We start from the raw sequence: 21,301 nt of genomic DNA on the forward strand, positions 1-21,301 counted from the left end.
GTGTATCACAGTGCCGGTTGTTGCACTGCCCTACTGTCGGTCTGGGGAGGGTGTAGACTATACCACATGCTGCCCTACTGTCGGTCTGGGGAGGGTGTAGACTACCACATGCTGCCCTACTGTCGGTCTGGGGAGGGTGTAGACTACCACATGCTGCCCTACTGTCGGTCTGGGGAGGGTGTAGACTACCACATGCTGCCCTACTGTCGGTCTGGGGAGGGTGTAGACTACCACATGCTGCCCTACTGTCGGTCTGGGGAGGGTGTAGACTATACCACATGCTGCCCTACTGTCGGTCTGGGGAGGGTGTAGACTATACCACATGCTGCCCTACTGTCGGTCTGGGGAGGGTGTAGACTACCACATGCTGACCTACTGTCTGGGGAGGGTGTAGACTATACCACATGCTGCCCTACTGTCGGTCTGGGGAGGGTGTAGACTATACCACATGCTGCCCTACTGTCGGTCTGGGGAGGGTGTAGACTACCACATGCTGCCCTACTGTCGGTCTGGGGAGGGTGTAGACTACCACATGCTACCCTACTGTTGGTCTGGGGAGGGTGTAGACTACCACATGCTGCCCTACTGTCGGTCTGGGGAGGGTGTAGACTACCACATGCTGCCCTACTGTCGGTCTGGGGAGGGTGTAGACTATACCACATGCTGCCCTACTGTCGGTCTGGGGAGGGTGTAGACTACCACATGCTGCCCTACTGTCGGTCTGGGGAGGGTGTAGACTATACCACATGCTGACCTACTGTCTGGGGAGGGTGTAGACTACCACATGCTGACCTACTGTCTGGGGAGGGTGTAGACTACCACATGCTGCCCTACTGTCAGTCTGGGGAGGGTGTAGACTATACCACATGCTGCCCTACTGTCGGTCTGGGGAGGGTGTAGACCACCACATGCTGCCCTACTGTCGGTCTGGGGAGGGTGTAGACTACCACATGCTGCCCTACTGTCGGTCTGGGGAGGGTGTAGACTATACCACATGCTGCCCTACTGTCGGTCTGGGGAGGGTGTAGACTACAACATGCTGCCCTACTGTCGGTCTGGGGAGGGTGTAGACTACCACATGCTGCCCTACTGTCAGTCTGGGGAGGGTGTAGAATATACCACATGCTGCCCTACTGTCGGTCTGGGGAGGGTGTAGACTACCACATGCTGCCCTACTGTTGGTCTGGGGAGGGTGTAGACTACCACATGCTGCCCTACTGTCGGTCTGGGGAGGGTGTAGACTACCACATGCTGCCCTACTGTCGGTCTGGGGAGGGTGTAGACTATACCACATGCTGCCCTACTGTCGGTCTGGGGAGGGTGTAGACTATACCACATGCTGCCCTACTGTCGGTCTGGCGAGGGTGTAGACTATACCACATGCTGCCCTACTGTCGGTCTGGGGAGGGTGTAGACTACCACATGCTGCCCTACTGTCGGTCTGGGGAGGGTGTAGACGACCACATGCTACCCTACTGTTGGTCTGGGGAGGGTGTAGACTACCACATGCTGCCCTACTGTCGGTCTGGGGAGGGTGTAGACTATACCACATGCTGCCCTACTGTTGGTCTGGGGAGGGTGTAGACTATACCACATGCTGCCCTACTGTCGGTCTGGGGAGGGTGTAGACTACCACATGCTGCCCTACTGTTGGTCTGGGGAGGGTGTAGACTATCACATGCTGCCCTACTGTCCATCTGGGGAGGGTGTAGACTACCACATGCTGCCCTACTGTTGGTCTGGGGAGGGTGTAGACTACCACATGCTGCCCTACTGTCCATCTGTGGAGGGTGTAGACTACCACATGCTGCCCTACTGTCGGTCTGGGGAGGGTGTAGACTACCACATGCTGCCCTACTGTCCATCTGGGGAGGGTGTAGACTACCACATGCTGCCCTACTATCGGTCTGGGGAGGGTGTAGACTACCACATGCTGCCCTACTGTCGGTCTGGGGAGGGTGTAGACTACCACATGCTGCCCTACTGTCTGTCTGGGGAGGGTGTAGACTACCACATGCTGCCCTACTGTCGGTCTGGGGAGGGTGTAGACTACCACATGCTGCCCTACTGTTGGTCTGGGGAGGGTGTAGACTATACCACATGCTGCCCTACTGTTGGTCTGGGGATTGATTGATTGATTGATTGAAAAGTTTATTAACAGATTGCAGAATGGGTACAGTACAGTACAGCTCAATACATACAATTGTTAAGGGGATGCAGACCAGAGAAAGACTTTCGTCTTGTTTACATCAGGGTCCCCCATTTTCAATTCATCATAACATATATGACATACATGACATACAGATAGACAGTACTGCTACATCTATACATTTATGACATATCAGATTTGCAAATACAGTACTGTTTGTGATACAAAAGTGTCCAGAAAAGGAGTGTATATACATTTGGCGTAGAAACTGTACATTGGAGGAGGTTGGATGTGTGGGGTGGGGTTGGGTGGGTTGGGTGAGGGCTGTACATTGGAGGTGGGGGGGGGGGGGGGGTTGGGTAGGGGACACACACACATTTTACACTGTACATTGGAATATTGACAAAGCCTTACTTGGTAATTTACTGTACAACTAGGTTAGGACATTTGTAGGGGCCAGTTTCGAATTGCAGTCTCACGTAGGTGTTTTTTGAGAGTGTTTTTGAAAGTGGGTAGTGATTCACATTCCTTTACAGCTTTAGGTAGGGCGTTCCACATTGATGTGGCATAATTGTGCAACGTGTTTAGTCCCTTGTTTGAGCCGAATCTGGGTTTTACATGATTTGTGGAGCTCCCTCTGGTGTTGTGATCGTGGTATTCACTGACCTTTGGGAAGTATTTTGACATGTACATGGGTACCTTGGTCGCGTAGTGTATCTTGTAGACCAGGCCCATTGCAAGTTGCTGTACTCGGTCGTCTACTCTAAGCCATCCTAGGTTGTCAAAGTGGGCAGGGGTGAGGTGGGTTCTAGGAGTCAGGTCAAGTAGTAGTCTGACTAGCTTGTTTTGAGATGTTTGTAATTTGTTTTTTAGTGCCTTTGAGGTGCTTTGGTACCATGAGGTGCAAGCATAGTCGTAGTACCCTTGAATGAGTGCTCCTGCTAGAGTCTTCAGGGTATTCTTGTTTACCAGAGAGGAGATCCGGTACAAGAATCGCGTTCGTTGGTTGACTTTTTTTATTACATTGGATGCCATTTTGTCACAGGAAAGATTAGCCTCTAGGATGGAACCCAGGTAGGTAATTTCATCTTTCCTTGTGATAATATTGTCACCCACTGTAACCGAGAAGCCGTCGGTCTTGCTGAGTTTGTTATTTGAACCGAAGAGAATGGACTCTGTTTTGCCCATGTGTAATGATAGTTTGTTGTCGGCGAGCCATATGCAGATTTTGCCTAGTTCCGAGCTGAGGGCTTTTTCAACCTGTAACTTGTTCTTGTCAGAGACCAGCAGGGCTGAGTCGTCCGCAAACAGGAACAAGTTGCAGTCACAAGCTGACGACATGTAATTTGCATAAATTAGGAATAGTAGCGGTCCTAGTATGCTTCCTTGTGGAACACCACAGCTCACTGTGAGGGGGGGGATAGGGTGCCGTTTACTTCCACCATCTGTTCCCTCCCCTCCAGGTAGGATTGTATCCAGCTCACTGATAAACTATCAAAACCAATTGCTTTTAGCTTGTCAATCAGAATGGTGTGATTGACAGTGTCGAAGGCCTTTTGTAGGTCCAGCATGACCATGCCGCAGTATTTGCCCGCGTCCACCTCTTGTTTGATGTGGTCGTTCAAGTAGAGAAGGCATGTGTCAGTGGAGTGGGATGTTCTGAAGCCAGATTGGAATTCGTAGATTAGATTTTTTTCCGCGAGGTACTTTTCGATCTGTTCGTATACTATTTTTTCCATGACTTTCGAGATGGATGTAAGGATAGAAACAGGGCGGTAGTTACCCGGGTCTAATTTGCTGCCCTTTTTGTGCAGGGAGGGTGTAGACTACCACATGCTGCCCTACTGTCAGTCTGGGGAGGGTGTAGACTACCACATGCTGCCCTACTGTCAGTCTGGGGAGGGTGTAGACTACCACATGCTGCCCTACTGTCAGTCTGGGGAGGGTGTAGACTACCACATGCTGCCCTACTGTCAGTCTGGGGAGGGTGTAGACTACCACATGCTGCCCTACTGTCAGTCTGGGGAGGGTGTAGACTACCACATGCTGCCCTACTGTTGGTCTGGGGAGGGTGTAGACTATACCACATGCTGCCCTACTGTTGGTCTGGGGAGGGTGTAGACTACCACATGCTGCCCTACTGTCAGTCTGGGGAGGGTGTAGACTACCACATGCTGCCCTACTGTCGGTCTGGGGAGGGTGTAGACTACCACATGCTGGACCCGACTCTCTGTCGTGGTAGGCGAGTGGTTTTAGCTCATCACTACCCAGACGCCCCTGCTGTGTCATTTCCTTATGTCCACTTGTGCTCATCTCCGCCCCCACACTTCTCCAGATGCCGCTGCTGCTGTGGGTAATATAACAACACTCCCTTATAGCGATGCGCTTAACGGTGTCCTTAATGAATACAAGTACAAGGATTCCGCTTGTCAGTGTGCTTCCTCACGTCTCTGGTACTGATTATAGTCTCAATCGATTCTCCTTCTCTTGTTCTACTCCCTAGGTCTCTTTTTTCATTGTTCACGACCAAACCATGCTGCGCCGTGGCGCCTATCTAGCTCCGTCGTATGAATACATAATTAACGCACAAAGAATCGTAAATCGAATCGAATTGGGAAAACGTGAGTATCGACCCTAAAAACGACACAAATAAGGTTTGGCGATGCTGATTCACTGTCTCGTCGCCTCTTCTGTCCAAAACGCCCTCCGGGTCTCTTGGTTTCAGAGGCTTTTTCTTGCCTTCCAGCGGTCTGAACATTAGGATTAGGGGGGCGGTTACTGTGCACACGTGCGCGTTTTGACAGGACAGTGGGAGACGAGAGGGCGGCCCACCGGTCTCAGTGGTAATTGTCGACCTTGCGTTTCCCCCGAAGGACACGGCAGCCGCAGGCGTTCCGATGGCCTCGGGTCTGTGTCCGACGGTGGCCATTGTGATTTTCAACAGCGCAGCCTCCAAATAAGGCCTCCCGCTGCCGCGCCAAGAGCGGTCGGGTGGCCTTTGCTTCCCTCGCAGACAACCTGTCCAAATAACCCCCCCCCTCTCGTAAGCCGACCCCACCCAAAACCTGTTGTGCCGTGTGATTGGAAAAGCCGTGGTGCCTTTGTGCCAGCACCAACTATCTATCACCGGAGAGAAACGTGAATGGCTGTGGACGGCGCTTCTATTCTCGCACCCGTCGTCGACTCGAGGCAGTCTGGTGAGAAGTAACGGAACCGGAACGTTCAAAACAAATATGGGGAGCCACAAATTGGAATTTGCTACCTTCACAGCTAAAATGCATTAGTAGCGGACACAATTTTAAGAAAAAATTTCAAATAGGGCGGCTGGGTGGCGCAGCGGACATTGCGCTCGTCACCAACGCAAGAGACACCGGGTTCAAATCCGGCTGTCGGTGTTTCCTCCGGCTTGGACCGGCCGTCATACTGGCTCAATTGGCAGAGCCAGCGGGTGGAAGTCGATGGGTGGTAATCTGGACATTGTGGACAGCGACTCCTACAGGTCGGTTGGGGGACGCCTGCACAGCAGAGACAGGAAATGGCGGGGGTAGTGTGCGCCTCCCACACGTTACACACCTCGCCAAAGAGAGTCCGTGCTGGCAGGTGAAAAGATGTGACAGGCTGCCTCCTCGTGTACCGGAGGGGACGCGTGATGCAAGGCTTCTATCCTCCCTACGACAGACCTGTGGGGGGCATATGCGAGCAACGTTCAAGACAGGGGAGGGGAGAATTGGAAACAACGAAATTGGGATGGGAGAAAAATAGAAAATAAGGAGAAAAAGTGAAGAAATAAATCATGGCTCCTCGACAATGTTAAAAGATTTGCAAGGAATTACAACTATTTAACTGTCTCCCTGCATTTATTCCGATTGTTGACCATCCCTCTTTGATTAAATGAGATCCCATTACGATCTCCCGCCAGTATGCGCGGCTGTGTCAAAGCCCCCTTCGTTAATGAAGCATTTCCAACGAGTGTTCGGACCGAGATTGACCATCAAACGCTGTTTACCGCGCTTCCCGTCTACCACCCCCCTCCCCCCGCGCACGCGCGCGCCGGTTGTCGCATGTCGGCGGCGCACGCATCGACGGCACCCTGTTTGCACTCCAATCTCCTTGTTTGGAAATGTAATCTGCATGGTCATTAGTCTTGCTTTGTGGTGGAAAAAGAGAAGTTGAATTTCATCACCCCATCAAGGCTGATGTTGATCTCATCTCTTTATTTCACAGTAGTTTAATAAACTGAAGGGGCGACATAATATATTCATGATACCGCTGTAATTCTCTGTTCAATCAGACTCATCCCCCAGCCTGAATAATAAGCCCGCAGGCGCACGGATGGGTCCACTCAATGCCAAACAAGGACAATTATCTGGTTGGTTCCGCTCTCTCTGCCAAATGGAACCGACTGCTTACAGGGCCTGGGGGCGACAGTGGCTCAGGAGGTAGCGCAGTCGTCTGGTAATTCGGAGGTTCCCAGGTTCGATTCCTGCTCCTCCCGGGGCAACGTGTTGAAGTGTTAAGAGCAAGACACTTAACCCCCCTAATTGCTCCCGATGTGCAGGTTGGCACCTTGCATGGTCGCCCTCCGCCGTCTGTGTGTGAACGTGTGAGTGAATGGGTCAAATGTGAGGAACAAATTGTAAAGCGCTTTGGATAAAAGCTGCTATATAAATGCAGCCATTTACCATTTATTCAGGACCTGAGCTGTGTCAGCATCAGCAACCCATCACACATACTGTAGACACACACAGGCCAACACACATACGTACCGTGAAACGTCAGTTGAAAGACGCCCGTCCCTTTTACTGGCTGGGCGTGGCTATACACGTTCTTGACTAATTAATACATTATTTGTTTATCTGGTTGCCATTGACGATTTCGTTTTTTTTTTAACTTGCATTTGTAACTTCAGTCACATTTTCTGATTGCCATGGCAACACAGAGAAGAAGGTATGACCGTGCGTGCATTTCATTATTGTAACAGCATTGGATAAGGATAGTTTGCTTATACGCACACGCCGCACGTGCGTGCGTATAAGCACACTATCCTTATCCAACGCTGTTACAATAATGAATGTTAATACTGAGAGGCTGCTTAAAGGGGAACTATCTTATAAATGGCCTTTTTGAGTGTTTAGCATTGTTTCCTAGCTATGTGAACTTATATTAATATGATCTATGTCTAAAAATTCTCATATTGGCGCATTCTTCCAATTCTCCTTTCACAATATTCACCCTCACTGAACTGAGTCGTTTGAAAATGTGCCTATATGTGATGTCATATAGTCACCGCTGCATGTTAATGTTCAGGCGAAGACGACGCTCCGCAGTGGTTTAGGAGCCCAGGCTCAAAACAGCTCGAAATCTTGAGGTAGAAAAATGCTGTTTTTGAGGACTTGATTAGAAATACAAAACAATGAATAAAAAAAAATATATATATATTACAGAGGTGTTCCATAGACTCACAGGAATTGTGTAAAAGTGCCCAAATAGTGAAAGAAATAGTAAAATAGTTCCCCTTTAAGGTGACGGTGTTCTTCTTCTTCTGCTGCTATGAACTTGATTGCGTAATGGGGGGGGGGGGGGGGGGGGGTGACGTTTGTTTACCCAGGAAGCCTCCCACTCCCAACTCAGGGAATCAAACTACGTAACTACAACTAGTTACTCTGAGGACGTCAAGAGGGAGAAACACGAGTAGGCCTGCAGTATGTCAACAGGGATGGGACTCTTGGCATCCTTCCACTGTTCCAGCGGCAGGTTTATATTCAGCCACATTGACCTGGTGTTTGATTTGATTTGATTTGATAAGAAGCAAAGCCTATCTGGTCCTGCCCCTTCCTTACAATATCATATTAATATGTAATAAGTTATCTATCAATATAAAAAAAATATATATATCCACTACAGCAAAAGATAAATAAATAATTACAAAAATACTAGTTCACGTTATTTTCAAGCTCCTCTAACTTATGTTCCAAGCTCCTCTAACTTGTGTTATTCATCATACTAGTTAATGACCTATAGTGCCACTGTATTACCAAGGCTTATGTAAAGAGGGATATGACTGTTGGCACCTTCTACTGTTCGCAGGAGCTATGTTCATATTCAGACCGATGTCTGCCTGATTTTATTCATCATACTATTTCATGTACAGTCAGACCTATAGTGCCACTGTATTACTATGTAAAAAGGCATGTGACTGTTGGCACTCTTCCAGCGTTTCAGCACATATGTTCATATTCACCGGTAGCCGTCTCTTGTGTTATAGTCATCATACCGTTTAATGAAACATCAGACCCGTATAGTCAGAACAACATACCGTAGGCTATGGTTAGGCGTGTGGAGTTTCAAGGGCAAGGACTACATTGCCATCATCCTTTCCAATTAGCTGAACATCTTTAGGAAATAAATTCAAATTCACCGTCGCCCCTATTCGTTATTTGAGTCCAAGGTTTGATTAGTGTAAATAATGTACTAGTGGTATCTACAACAACAAGACAACAACAACAAGATACTTTAATGCCACACAACAATGGTTGGTGGTAATTGTTTTCGGTACAGATCTACATGTGTCTACACTTGAAGGTCATGTAGTTTAATTGAAATTGTGTTTGTTGATATGTTTAGGCAGATGACAAACATAGGCATAAACAACCAACTATCGGTATTGGCAGATGTACGCCTATTTTCTTTAAAAAATATAGGCCTATAGCCTGAATGCAGATATCCTGTATGTACATACGTAAATACATACATACATACATACATACATACATACATACATACATACATACATACATACATACATACATACATACATACATACATACATACATACATACATACATACATACATACATACATACATACATACATACATACATACATACATACATACATACATACATACATACATACATACATACATACATACATACACACTCATATCCACACAGGCCAACATACACAGGGGCGTAGATTTGATTTGAGCTTTGGTAGGGACACTTATTATGCAAGCGCACGGAGCATGCAAGACACATTTGCACTCATTTGAGTGTAAATACAGTACAGTTTTTTTAGCTATAAAGAGATTCAGATGATTCTAATGGCTGCATACAAATTGAGCATACATCAGTTGAAAGCACACAGATGCAGACAAAATATGCACATTTGTATGAGAAGCCAACTGTAATGATCTAATATTCTAGACCTGTGCTAAAGGATTAATATGCCTACGGTTAGGGGTGTAATGTTTCCATCCAACTTCTGATTTGATTCAGAATTGAACAGTCCAATGCATCATAGAATTGATTGATTGATTGATTGAAAACTTTATTAACAGATTGCAGAATGGGTACAATACAGTACGGCTCAATACACACTTGTTAAGGGGATGCAGACCAGAGAAAGACTTTCGTCTTGTTTACATCAGGGCCCCCCATTTTCACTTCATCATGACACTTATGACATACACGACATACAGTACTACTGTTACATCCAGACATTTATGACATACAAGATATACAAATATACAATACTGTTTAAGAGACAGAGATTCTAAAAGAGAATATATACATTTGAGGGGGAAGAAACTGTACATTGGAGGGGGTTGGGTGGGGGGGAGTTTGGACATTTACCATAGAATCGTGCATCTTGACAGCGGTTTGGTTCGATTCGGTTCCATTCCATGAATTCCGATATACTTTTTTAGACACGTCTCGGGACTGATTCAGTCGGCTATAGACACGGGGGTTCAACTCGAGAGTAACATCCGTAAAGGTTAATTTCCCTTTGCAATGTTTTCTAATGCAATAGATGGCAGCTAGGGAATACCCTTGGGTTCAAACCATTCCCTATAGCAACGGAATTCCAGTGAAAGGGTCTATAATCAGATGCAATTAAATCCTCACAACGTATTTATTAGTTGACGGTGTGTTGCGTTAAAGAATAACAGATGAGCGCACGTTTCGACTCACGCCGTTTTTGATATCGATTATCAACTTGACAGACGGATGCAGCCGGGTCGCATCATCATCATCATCACGTTTCTCCACACCTCGGCTCTCGGCGCCAATTCGAGAACAGCTTCCTCGTCTGGAAAGACCTGCTCTGAAACCAAATACGGTGGCGCCGTTACTCCGTACCATTAGACGGTAATGGGTATCCCGCCCTGAAATAGCGCCTCACCTTTTCACTCATGTATTATTAACCAAAGCCCCTGACCTGCTCCGGGTCAGCCTACGCTCTCATGGGGTCGCGACCCCCCCGTGCTCCGCAGATCGCCAGGATTAATGAGAGCTAAAGCTTTTCGGATCTGTAGGTCAGCGGGGGGGGGGGGGGGGGGGGCTAGGCTGGGGCTGTCATTGCGCAAGCACGCAGGCATGTGTGTGTGTGTGTGTGGGTGTGTGTGTATAAGGTAGCTCTGTAGTGATTACCGTCTGCTCTCCCTCGCACCGTTTGGGAGAGCGAGGGAGAGGGAATTGGAGAGAGGGAGAGAGAGAGAGAGAGGGGACGGGGGGGAGCGTGTGTTTCTCCCATGAGACCTCATTAAGGCTCTTTCCTCCACTAGCCCTATGGTAACCTTCCCCAGGACTGCCACTGTGTCATTCTCCATATAACTCCCAGCCGCCAGCCCTCCTGGCCGCAGCGGCAAATTACCCTCACCTTCGCAAAATGGCCTCCCTTTTCCTGACGTGAGCCCAAGCACCCGATATTTCTTCTGCGGTGACCTCGTGGGCTACTTCCCAGCCCGCTTGCCTTTGTTTTGTTTCCTTTGTTATAATGCCGCGGCGTTGTCGTGTTCATTGGTACCTGACACACACGGGGACAGGCGAGGGGGCGGGAGTTGCGGCTGCACTTTGTACACCAGTCCTGTGTTGCATTGGGATATAATGCAGTAAAGGTAACACTCGTGTAGTGAGAGGAGCAGCTTACTTGCTAGTGACAATAGGAGAGTGCGTGCGTGTGTGTGTGTGTGTGTGTCTCTGTACGTGCATGCATGTGTGCATCCATGCATGTGTGTGTGTGTGTGTGTGTGTATTCTTGTTGCATAATAGGTTACACAAACTACTTCTTTCAATGATCATATTCCATTTTAATCATTTGAATCATTTCACATCTTATGACAATTTTACAATAATAATGCAATGACTTTATCATATAGCGCAAACAAATGATTGATTATTGACACATAGTGGTAAATAAGATGACAAGAGAATTATTGTATTGGAGAGACTGACTTAATTGATACCCAATTCATTATTAAGTGGCCTAAGCTAATTGACAAACACAGAACAAGCGACACAAGAGTTCCACCCGATATGTCCTGGCCCATACCATCTGTCCTGGTCTGGTCGTCCTCCAATCTTCTCTAAATTCGGTCTCAGCTTTTACGTTTTCATACATGAGTTCGTCTTGCCCCTACGTCCCTAAAACTGACCCTAGATGGTCATGTGACCAGAGACCCCCATGTCTCCCAACCCCCACCAGCTGTTGATCCCCTAGTGTGGCCTGTCTAACGTCCAGAATTAACGTTTAGGAACATTACGTTCTGTGACCACCCCAGTATTGACCATGTGCGTCTTATAATGGCGTGTGATGCATTGCCCTCATAGAGATGGTCGAGGTGAGACCTACTGTAGATAATCCACAATACACAGGAGGATGTTGTCGATTTAAATTCCTTTCTCAAGTCAACTATTCAGCTATTCTGGTTGAAACCATTTCTAAATCTGTACCACTAGAGTACTAGACTCTGACCACAGCTGTTATCTCTGAAATACAACTCTCTTATTGCCTAAACCTCCTCTCACATCCAGGTCCCAATTTGGCTCAACTAATTCATTGTGTGTGTGTGTGTGTGTGTGTGTGTGTGTGTGTGTGTGTGTGTGTGTGTGTGTGTGTGTGTGTGTGTGTGTGTGTGTGTGTGTGTGTGTGTGTGTGTGTGTGTGTGTGTGTGTGTGTGTGTGTGTGTGTGTGTGTGTGTGTGTGTGTGTGTGTGTGTGTGTGTGTGTGTGTGTGTGTGTGTGTGTGTGTGTGTGTGTGTGTGTGTGTGTGTGTGTGTGTGTGTGTGTGTGTGTGTGTGTGTGTGTGTGTGTGTGTGTGTGTGTGTGTGTGGTGGTGTGTGGTGTGTGGTGTGTGTGTGTGTGTGTGAGCACACTATCTGTAGTTATCTGTGTCAGTGGTGGAAGAAGTACACGGTTTCTTTACTTAAGTACAAATACCCAGATAAAATAGTACTCTGGTAAAGGTCCTCCATTCAAAATTCTACTTAAGCCAAAGTAGAGAGGTATTTTTTTGTTTGTTTTTTTATCTACTTTTCTCCCATTTTCTATTTTTCTCCCATCCCAATTTCGTATCGTCCAATTCTACCCTCCCCTGTCTCGAACGCTGTTAGGCCATGCCTCCCACAGGCCGGCTGCAATGTGGACGAAAATCACGTGTCCCCTCCGGTACTCGAGGAGGCAGCCGTCGCATCTTTTCACCTGCACAGCGCGATCTCTGAGCGGCGAGGGTCTGCGTGGGAGGGACACGACGCCCCCGTTGCTTCCTGATTCTGCTGCGCAGGCGCACCAACCGACCTGTAGGAGTCGCTGTCCACAACGTCCGATCCCCACCCACCAGCTTCCCACCCCTAACACTGCCAATTGCGTTAGTATGAACGACCAGCCAAGCTGGTAGCAATGCCAGGAGCTGGGCTCGAACCCAGCATCTCCTGCATTAGTGGCGAGCGCCTTGCCCACTGCGCCACTTAGCCGCCCTAGTAGAGAGGTATTTGATATTGAATGTACTTAAATATCAAAAGTAAAAGTACACATTCTATATGGCGTGCTTAAGAGCGTTCAATCCTAGATCCATTGACCTCTAAATTCTGTTAAAGTGGTTCGTGGTCCAGCTATGCCGGCTCTGATTACAACCTGAAGTTGGCAGGCTTCACATTTTAAAGAACATTATCTTCATTATGCCATGTTTTCTGGCATTTATACAAATGTTTCTCCCTCCACAGAGTGTAGCCAGCTGGGACAACCGAGCCTGATCTTATATATATATATACTGTATGTATATATATATTAGTGCTGTCAATAGATTAAAACAAATTAACTAATTAATCTCACAATTTTCTGTAATTAATCTAGATGAATCTAGATTAAAAATAGCATTTTTCTACTTGAGACCGAAGCTTGTTGTAACATATATTTACTTGAGTAAAATCATGGAATTAATGTAAAATCAACACAAAGAAAGTATATTTAGATTCAAAGACTATTTTAATAGCTTTCTTTGAATACAGTTTCTCTCCTGTGAAATACAAATGTTCAACAAAACCATCAACATTGACTCAGCTAGACCTCTTTCTTATATCCGCGGCGCTAAAATATACACCATAATTATATCAGTGTAATATATATTATACTGTACACAGCACTCATGTAACAGTGGTGTTTGGTTCAGTTGCCACCTGATTTTCCCATTGAATGTAAACAAAGACAATATGGCTACATGCTTCAGTTTCTCTGCACCCCTGCTGGATTTGTGTGTGTTAGTGTGTGTGTTAGTGTGTGTGTTAGTGTGTGTGTGTGTGTGTGTGTGTGTGTGTGTGTGTGTGTGTGCGTGCGTGCATGCGTGGTGCGTGCGTGTGTGCGTGCGTGCGTGGATTTGCATAATATTTATGCTCGTTCCACTTGGGAGAGAGTGGATTTGCATGTGGCAACAGAGTCTCATGTGAGTTCCTCTCCTGCTTTTATATATGGCTGCTGCATCTTGGCTCCAGCGCCTGGAGCTCCTGTCTCTACCCTCTCAGGGCCCTGGCTACACTGATCCGTCCCTGAGCGTGTGGACATTTGACAGAAGGTATTAATGTCCACCGGTTTGTTTTCATATTGAAACCTATAACGTGATTGCAGGAATAACACGTAATCACGTAATCCGTCTCGTCCCAGAGGTTCGTCCTCTCTCCTCTGAACTCTTCTGTCCGTCAAAATGGACAAAAACCTGGTGGAGACGGACACGTCCAACAAACGGACGCTCCGCATTGAAATATAATTAAAAACAAAGGTTGACGGACAGCCAAAAACGGATCAATGTAGCCGGACCCTCGCGCTGGGATGAAGTTATCGCTTGTCTGACTCAGCTTGCTCCCCTGCTTCTGATCAATACATGTTGTTTGCCTGTGAGGTAAAATAAAAGTGTTGTGTGTGTGATTTGATTGATTGTGTGTGTGTGAGATTTGATTGATTGTGGGTGTGTTTGTGTGTGTGTGTGTGTGTGTGTGTGTGTGTGTGTGTTTGTTCATTGTGTGTGCGTGCACGCATGCATGTGTGTGTTTATTTGTTCGCTTGTGTGTGTGTGTGTGTGTGTGTGTGTGTGTGTGTGTGTGTGTGTGTGTGTGTGTGTGTGTGTGTGTGTGTGTGTGTATGAGAAAGAGTTTGTGTGTGGGGACACACACACACACACACACTATTTGACCTCAATTATAAAAAGAAAATGCTGTTTTCACTCAAACAATCACCACCAGCGTTATTGCATCCAATTCAAGACTTCACTGACAAATCAACACAACGCTCCTCACTGTGTGTGTGTGTTCCCAGTAGATGGAGGCTGGAGTGAGTGGAGCAAGTGGTCGGCCTGCGGTGCAGACTGCTCCATGTGGAGGAGCCGCGAGTGCACCCAGCCCTCCCCCGGCACCGGGGGCAAGGACTGCCAGGGCCTCGACCTCCAGTCCCTCAACTGCACCAGCGAGCAGTGTCCACAGAGTAAGTACCAGCAGCACCCGCTCACATACCACCGCAACCCGCACGCCCTCGCTGGTTGAAAAGATTCAAGTTCAAGTTTCAAGTTTCTTTATTAGTTGTCATACAGAAATACAGAATACTTTTATATGAAATGCTTCTTTCTGTTATGCTCCTGAGAGTGTGCTAGGTAAAAATAGATGAGTATAAAATAAGTATAAAATAAGTATAAAATATAAAGTCAAGTACGTAAACAAGTGTAAACAAAACAAAAGTGTCCAATATACATATATACAATATACAATGCAGAGTAGAGAGAAAGTAACTGAGTTACAATACAATATACAGTACAATGCAGAAATGGGATGAGGTACAACTTAGGGTAAGGTGCAATGAGGTATGAGTTGTAGTGCAAATCTCTTTACCAATAAAGTGTGTTAAAGTGTCTAAAGTTGGTAAAGTGGGTGCTACAGTGAGTTGTTTATTTAAAGTGAGTGTGTGTACGTGTGGATGTGTGTGCTGTGAGTGTATTTGATGGTTTGTTACACATAGTGTTATTGTCATTGAGCATCCTGATGGCCTGAGGATAGAAGCTCCTTCTGAGTCTTCTTCACCGTTCTTCTCCCGGTTTCTGGTTTGATTGATTGATTGAAAACTTTATTAACAGATTGCAGAATGGGTACAATACAGTACAGCTCAATACACACAATTGTTAAGGGGATGCAGACCAGAGAAAGACTTTCGTCTTGTTTACATCAGGGTCCCCCATTTTCAATTCATCAGGACATTTATGACATACATGACATACAGATAGTCAGTACTGCTACATCTATACATTTATGACATACCAGATTTGCAAATACAGTACTGTTTGTGATACAGAAGGAGTCAAGAAAAGGGAGTATATACATTTGACGTAGAAACTGTACATTGGAGGAGGTTGGGTGGGGGGGGGTTGGGTACATTGGGATATTAACAACCATACTGGGTAATTTACATTGGAGGTGGGGGGGGGGGGGGGGGCACACTATATAAACAAGTAAAACTGTACATTGAGGGGGGGGGGGGGGGAGGAGACACTGTACAAACAAACAAAATTGTACATTGGACTATTGACAAAACCATACTAGGTAAATTACTGTACATTGGAGGGGGTTGGGTTAGGATATTTACAGGGGCCAGTGTTGAATTGCAGTCTCCCGTAGGTGTCCCTTGAGAGAGGTTTTGAAAGTGGGTAGTGATCCACATTCCTTTACAGCTTTGGGTAGGGCGTTCCACATTGATGTGGCATAATTGCGAAACGTGTTTAGTCCCTTATTTGAGCCGAATCTGGGTTTAACATGATTTGTGGAGCTCCCTCTGGTGTTGTGATCGTGGTATTCACTGACCTTTGGGAAGTATTTTGACATGTACATGGGTACCTTGGTCGTGTAGTGTATCTTGTAGACCAGGCCCATTGCTAGTTGCTGTACTCTGTCGTCTACTCTAAGCCATCCTAGGTTGTCAAAGTGGGCAGGGGTGAGGTGGGTTCTAGGAGTAAGGTCAAGCAGTAGTCTGACCAGTTTGTTTTGAGATGTTTGTAATTTTGTTTTTAGCGCCTTTGAGGTGCTTTGGTACCATGAGGTGCAAGCATAGTCGTAGTACCCCTGAATGAGTGCTCCTGCCAGAGTCTTCAGGGTATTCTTGTTTACCAGAGAGGAGATCCGGTACAAGAATCGAGTTCGTTGGTTGACTTTTTTTATTACATTGGATGCCATTTTGTCACAGGAGAGATTAGCCTCTAGGATGGAACCCAGGTAGGTAATTTCATCTTTCCTTGTGACAATATTGTCACCCACTGTAACTGAGAAGCCGTCGGTCTTGCTGAGTTTGTTATTTGAACCGAAGAGAATGGACTCTGTTTTGCCCATGTGTAATGATAGTTTGTTATCAGCGAGCCATATGCAGATTCTGCCTAGTTCCGAGCTGAGGGTTTTTTCAACCTGTAACTTGTTCTTGTCAGAGACCAGCAGGGCTGAGTCGTCCGCAAACAGGAACAAGTTGCAGTCACAAGCTGACGACATGTCATTTGCATAAATTAGGAACAGTAGCGGTCCTAGTATGCTTCCTTGTGGAACACCACAGCTCACTGTGAGGGGGGGGGATAGGGTACCGTTTACCTCCACCATCTGTTCCCTCCCCTCAAGGTAGGATTGCATCCAGCTCACTGATAGACTATCAAAACCAATTGCTTTTAGCTTGTCAATCAGAATGGAGTGATTGACCGTGTCAAAGGCCTTTTGTAGGTCCAGCATGACCATGCCGCAGTATTTGCCTGCGTCCACCTCTTGTTTGATGTGGTCATTCAAATAGAGAAGGCATGTGTCAGTGGAGTGGGATGTTCTGAAGCCAGATTGGAATTCGTAGATTAGATTTTTTTCCGCTAGGTACTTTTCGACCTGTTCGTAGACTATTTTTTCCATGACTTTCGAGATGGAGGTGAGAATAGAAACAGGGCGGTAGTTGCCTGGGTCTAATTTGCTGCCCTTTTTGTGCAGAGGGGTCACCCTCGCAATTTTGAAGTCCTTGGGGACGTGTCCCTGTTTTATGGAGAGGTTTATTATGTGTGTGATGATTGGGGTGATGGCGGCTGCTGAGTCTCTGAGGAATTTGGAGGGGATGTTGTCATGGCCAGTGGCCTTGTTAGGCTGGAGGGCGCTCAGTTTAATGAGTACCTCATCTGTTGTTACCATTTCCAGCTTGAAGTCGTCCTTGCGGACCCCTAGGTTTTTGTAGTAAGCTACTATGTGTTCTACCCCATAAAGCCCTGAGTGGGAGGGTAGTTTGTTTACCAGTGTTGTGGCTATGTTTGTGAAGAAAATGTTTAAGTAATTGGCTACATCCAGCTTGTCTGTGATGAGCGTGTTGTCCGTTTTTATGTTTATGTTTGAGAATCTGGTTTTAAGTTTTTTACTGCATCCTAGTTGATTATTGAGTAATTTCCAAAGTTCACGTGGTTTGTTTTTGTTTTCCTCAGTTTTGTCATTGATGAAATTCTTTTTTGCAGTTTTGATCATGGTGGAGGAAGGTTGCCTGTTGTTGTTGTGTACAGTACATGTGTAGCGCTGTGCTGCAGCAGCGAGGTGATTACTCCACAGGGGATTCGAGTCGGGATATTTCACCGCTACCTCAGCCAGAGGTTGCTAAGAATTATGTCTTGTGCTCAAGACGAAGACATACAACAAAATATATATATTTTAGGTACACATTATGCACCCAAACGTATAACCATAAACTATTATTCTTTAAATGTTTTCAAAGAAAATACCAACCTTCGTATTGTCTTTTAGTAGTATGCACTCTGCTACTTAGGAATTCACCTTGCCTATGTTACTACTGTACCTACTAGTTCAAGTTTCAAGTTTTGTTTTATTCGTCACAAATAAGGTACATGTACATTACAGTGAACTGCTTGGTTCTGTATGAGCCCCCTAGGATTGTGCTTCATACAGTAAAAAAAAAAAAAAAGTAAAAAGAATAAAGACCAAACACTATACAAAACTAATGTAAAACTATGCTAATATGTCTTTACTACTATGCACTCAAGACTGCAGCACCTCACCACCGTTTGATGAACCATGTTACTTACCCTCAGCTGCCAGAGTTGCACCCTTCCTGCTGACCTGATAAAAGCGTCAGCTAAATGACTAAATGTAAATGTCTTCATGGAGAAACACAGGTTTTGGGTGAGTGATCGTCGAATCTCTTAAGCTCAGTAGTGAGTCTCTGTCATATCTAATGTACAGTAGCAGCTACTTTGGCGGTGAAAACAATACAAAATAAAACACTAAAATAGGCAGAAAATAGCTGTGTTGGCAAAAATAGCCATAGCACCTGGATGCGTGTATACCAAACCCAGCCGCATTTCTCGGAGACGCTCTCTGATTGGCACTGACTGACAATCTCTGATTGGCCACTGACGAGTTTGCCCAATCCGTGACGAGCTGTGTCTTTGCCCATTTCCACGTCAAACAGCCTGCAAACTACCTGGCGTTCTATCGCCATGCTCTAAGACAAACTCTAACCTTAACCAACGTCAAAAGAGTGCCTAAGCTTAACCGGTGAAAGAACTTGCCGTCACGCTCTAAGACAAACTCTAACCTTAACCAACTTCGAAGAGTGCCTAAACTTAACCAGTGTAGAAACAGGCGTGGGCCAATCAGAGAGCGTCTCCGAGAAATGTGGCTGGGTTTGGTATTCACGCCACCTGGATGCACCGGTGTGATGGATAGACAGACAGGCTGCGAGGCTTGAGTTTACTTCTTCTACATAGCGAATGGGTATAACAGCACTATAAACACATCCCCCCTAGTGGCTGGAGTAACACACTGTACAGTAACAACAACAACAACAACAACAAGTTATTCCACTGAAAAACGTTCTAAATAGCACTTTTTACCCCCATGTAAGCATCCACGTGGCAAAAAGGAACACAATCTTCGCCGGGAACAACGGGGCAGACTACAATATATTTACATTTGTTAGCCATGATGCTAGTGATCTAAACGGATCCATCCATGCCCGAGCTAGCTATGTAAAAGATGAAAGAGTCAAAATTGTCATCCAACCACTTGGTTTCTGCAAAGAGTCCTGCGTCATCACTTTCTTAGCACCACAGCCCACGTGATTCGGCGGGTGTTGTGTTTACAAACAGGAAACTATAGAGTTCACCTCACACGGCTACAACAGTATAGATGAAAGAATTTCCTGTAATGATAGCCGATGCCCTCATATCTGTGACCTAATACAGTAGACGATCTCTCCTCATTAACACAGGCCTGGTGGCTATGCCAGCAGCTCGGCGCTAAGGTTACATAGCGTCTTTTTTCACCTACGGCAAAGGTGTGACGTGCCCTGACCTATTAATAGAGCTGAGAATTACACCGTCTCTCTGCTCTGATTAAAACAGAACCTGCCAGATTAGGTGTAGCGCACCATGTTGGGTCAAATCTGCCACGAAAAGAGATATATGTCACACACACACACACACACACACACACACAGGCAGTAGACGTGCACGCTTGTCATTGTTAGCAGCGTGTGTGTGTGTGTGTGTGTGTGTGTGTGTGTGTGTGTGTGTGTGTGTGTGTGTGTGTGTGTGTGTGTGTGTGTGTGTGTTTGTGTCTGTCTGTGTGTGTGTGTGTGTGTGTGTGTGTATGTGCCAGACTTAACATGTTGCCTTGTAAAACAGCCAAGTAGGCTATGACGTGTGCGCCACTCCCCATGTGTCATTATTGGGCCCATATCGTGGGGATTAGAAGCAGCACGGCTCCCAGACGAGTGGAAGGCATCGCCGCGTAGCTCCACCGCCGACCAGATGGACGTGAAAGCGAGAGCTCCGCCGGATGCCCTACGGACGTCAAAGGTCAAAGCAAGGGGACCGTATTCCCCAGAGATTCCCGTACAGACTGCGTCGCCACGTCTCAGGGTGGCGTCTCGCGAAGGAGAGCGTTATTTGTCGCCCCGGTCCGGCCAAATCCGCGGGCCGGCGGGCAAATAAAAAGGATTCTGAATCACACGCTGATTTACATCATCAGAGAGACGTAGTGCACGTGTGTGATGTGGGGAGGTGGTGTGTGTGTGTGTGTGTGTGTGTGTGTGTGTGTGTGTGTGTGTGTGTGTGTGTGTGTGTGTGTGTGTGTGTGTGTGTGTGTGTGTGTGTGTGTGTGTGTGTGTGTGTGTGTGTGTGTGTGTGTGTGTGTGTGTGTGTGTGCGTGCGTGTGTAGCTGGTCCAGTGTGCTCAGTCAGCCCATCATCAAAGGTCACTACTTCCCTACTGAGGGAAGACAAAGACACACACACACACACACGCACACACACAATGCTGAACACATGCATGCACACACACACACACACACACACACACACACATATAATGCTGCACTCAATCTCTCACTCACACACACACACACACACACACTCACACTCACACTCACTCACACTCACCGAGTCATTGACAGTCTACACTGACGAGGCACAGCAGTGTGCTGGCCACTGAAGAATGTCTGTCCCAATCTACTCCCAGCAGATGTGTTCATATATAGACAATGGACATGAAAGTATTATAATAAGCAAAAAATAGCAGGGCAGTTTTGGCTCGTCAGCAAGTCCCACGCGTCAACCATGTCTGCAGGCTATTAGCCACCATGAAGAAATACTTCCAGCGGAAACAAAGAAGCATCATTCTCTCCCAGTGTACTTCAAGAAGATAATTGCAGGGAGTGAGCTGTAGTTACTCTTCCTACCAAGCCTGGCCGTCTGTTAGTTAGAGGACCTCACAAACATCCCAAATCGCTCACATTAAGTGGGGAATAGGTACGTGTCAGGTGTGGTTATTGTTTAGAGTACTATGTGCATGCGTGTGTGTGTGTGTGCGCGCGCGCGGGTG

General features: G+C 46.6%; 1 protein-coding gene across 1 annotated transcript in view; it reads left to right on the plus strand.

Annotated features, from left to right (window-relative positions):
- Nucleotides 1–21,301, plus strand: part of unc5a (unc-5 netrin receptor A) — a gene marked incomplete at both ends in the record, with an annotated part of 421,327 nt that overhangs the window by 306,226 nt on the left and 93,800 nt on the right. The window contains 1 exon segment of the mRNA XM_084331987.1: nucleotides 14,734–14,898. Coding sequence (XP_084188113.1) covers nucleotides 14,734–14,898 — 165 coding nt within the window.

The sequence above is a fragment of the Notolepis coatsorum genome (assembly GCF_963971535.1).
Source record: "Notolepis coatsorum genome assembly, chromosome: 16".
NCBI classification, from domain to species: Eukaryota; Metazoa; Chordata; class Actinopteri; order Aulopiformes; family Paralepididae; genus Notolepis; species Notolepis coatsorum.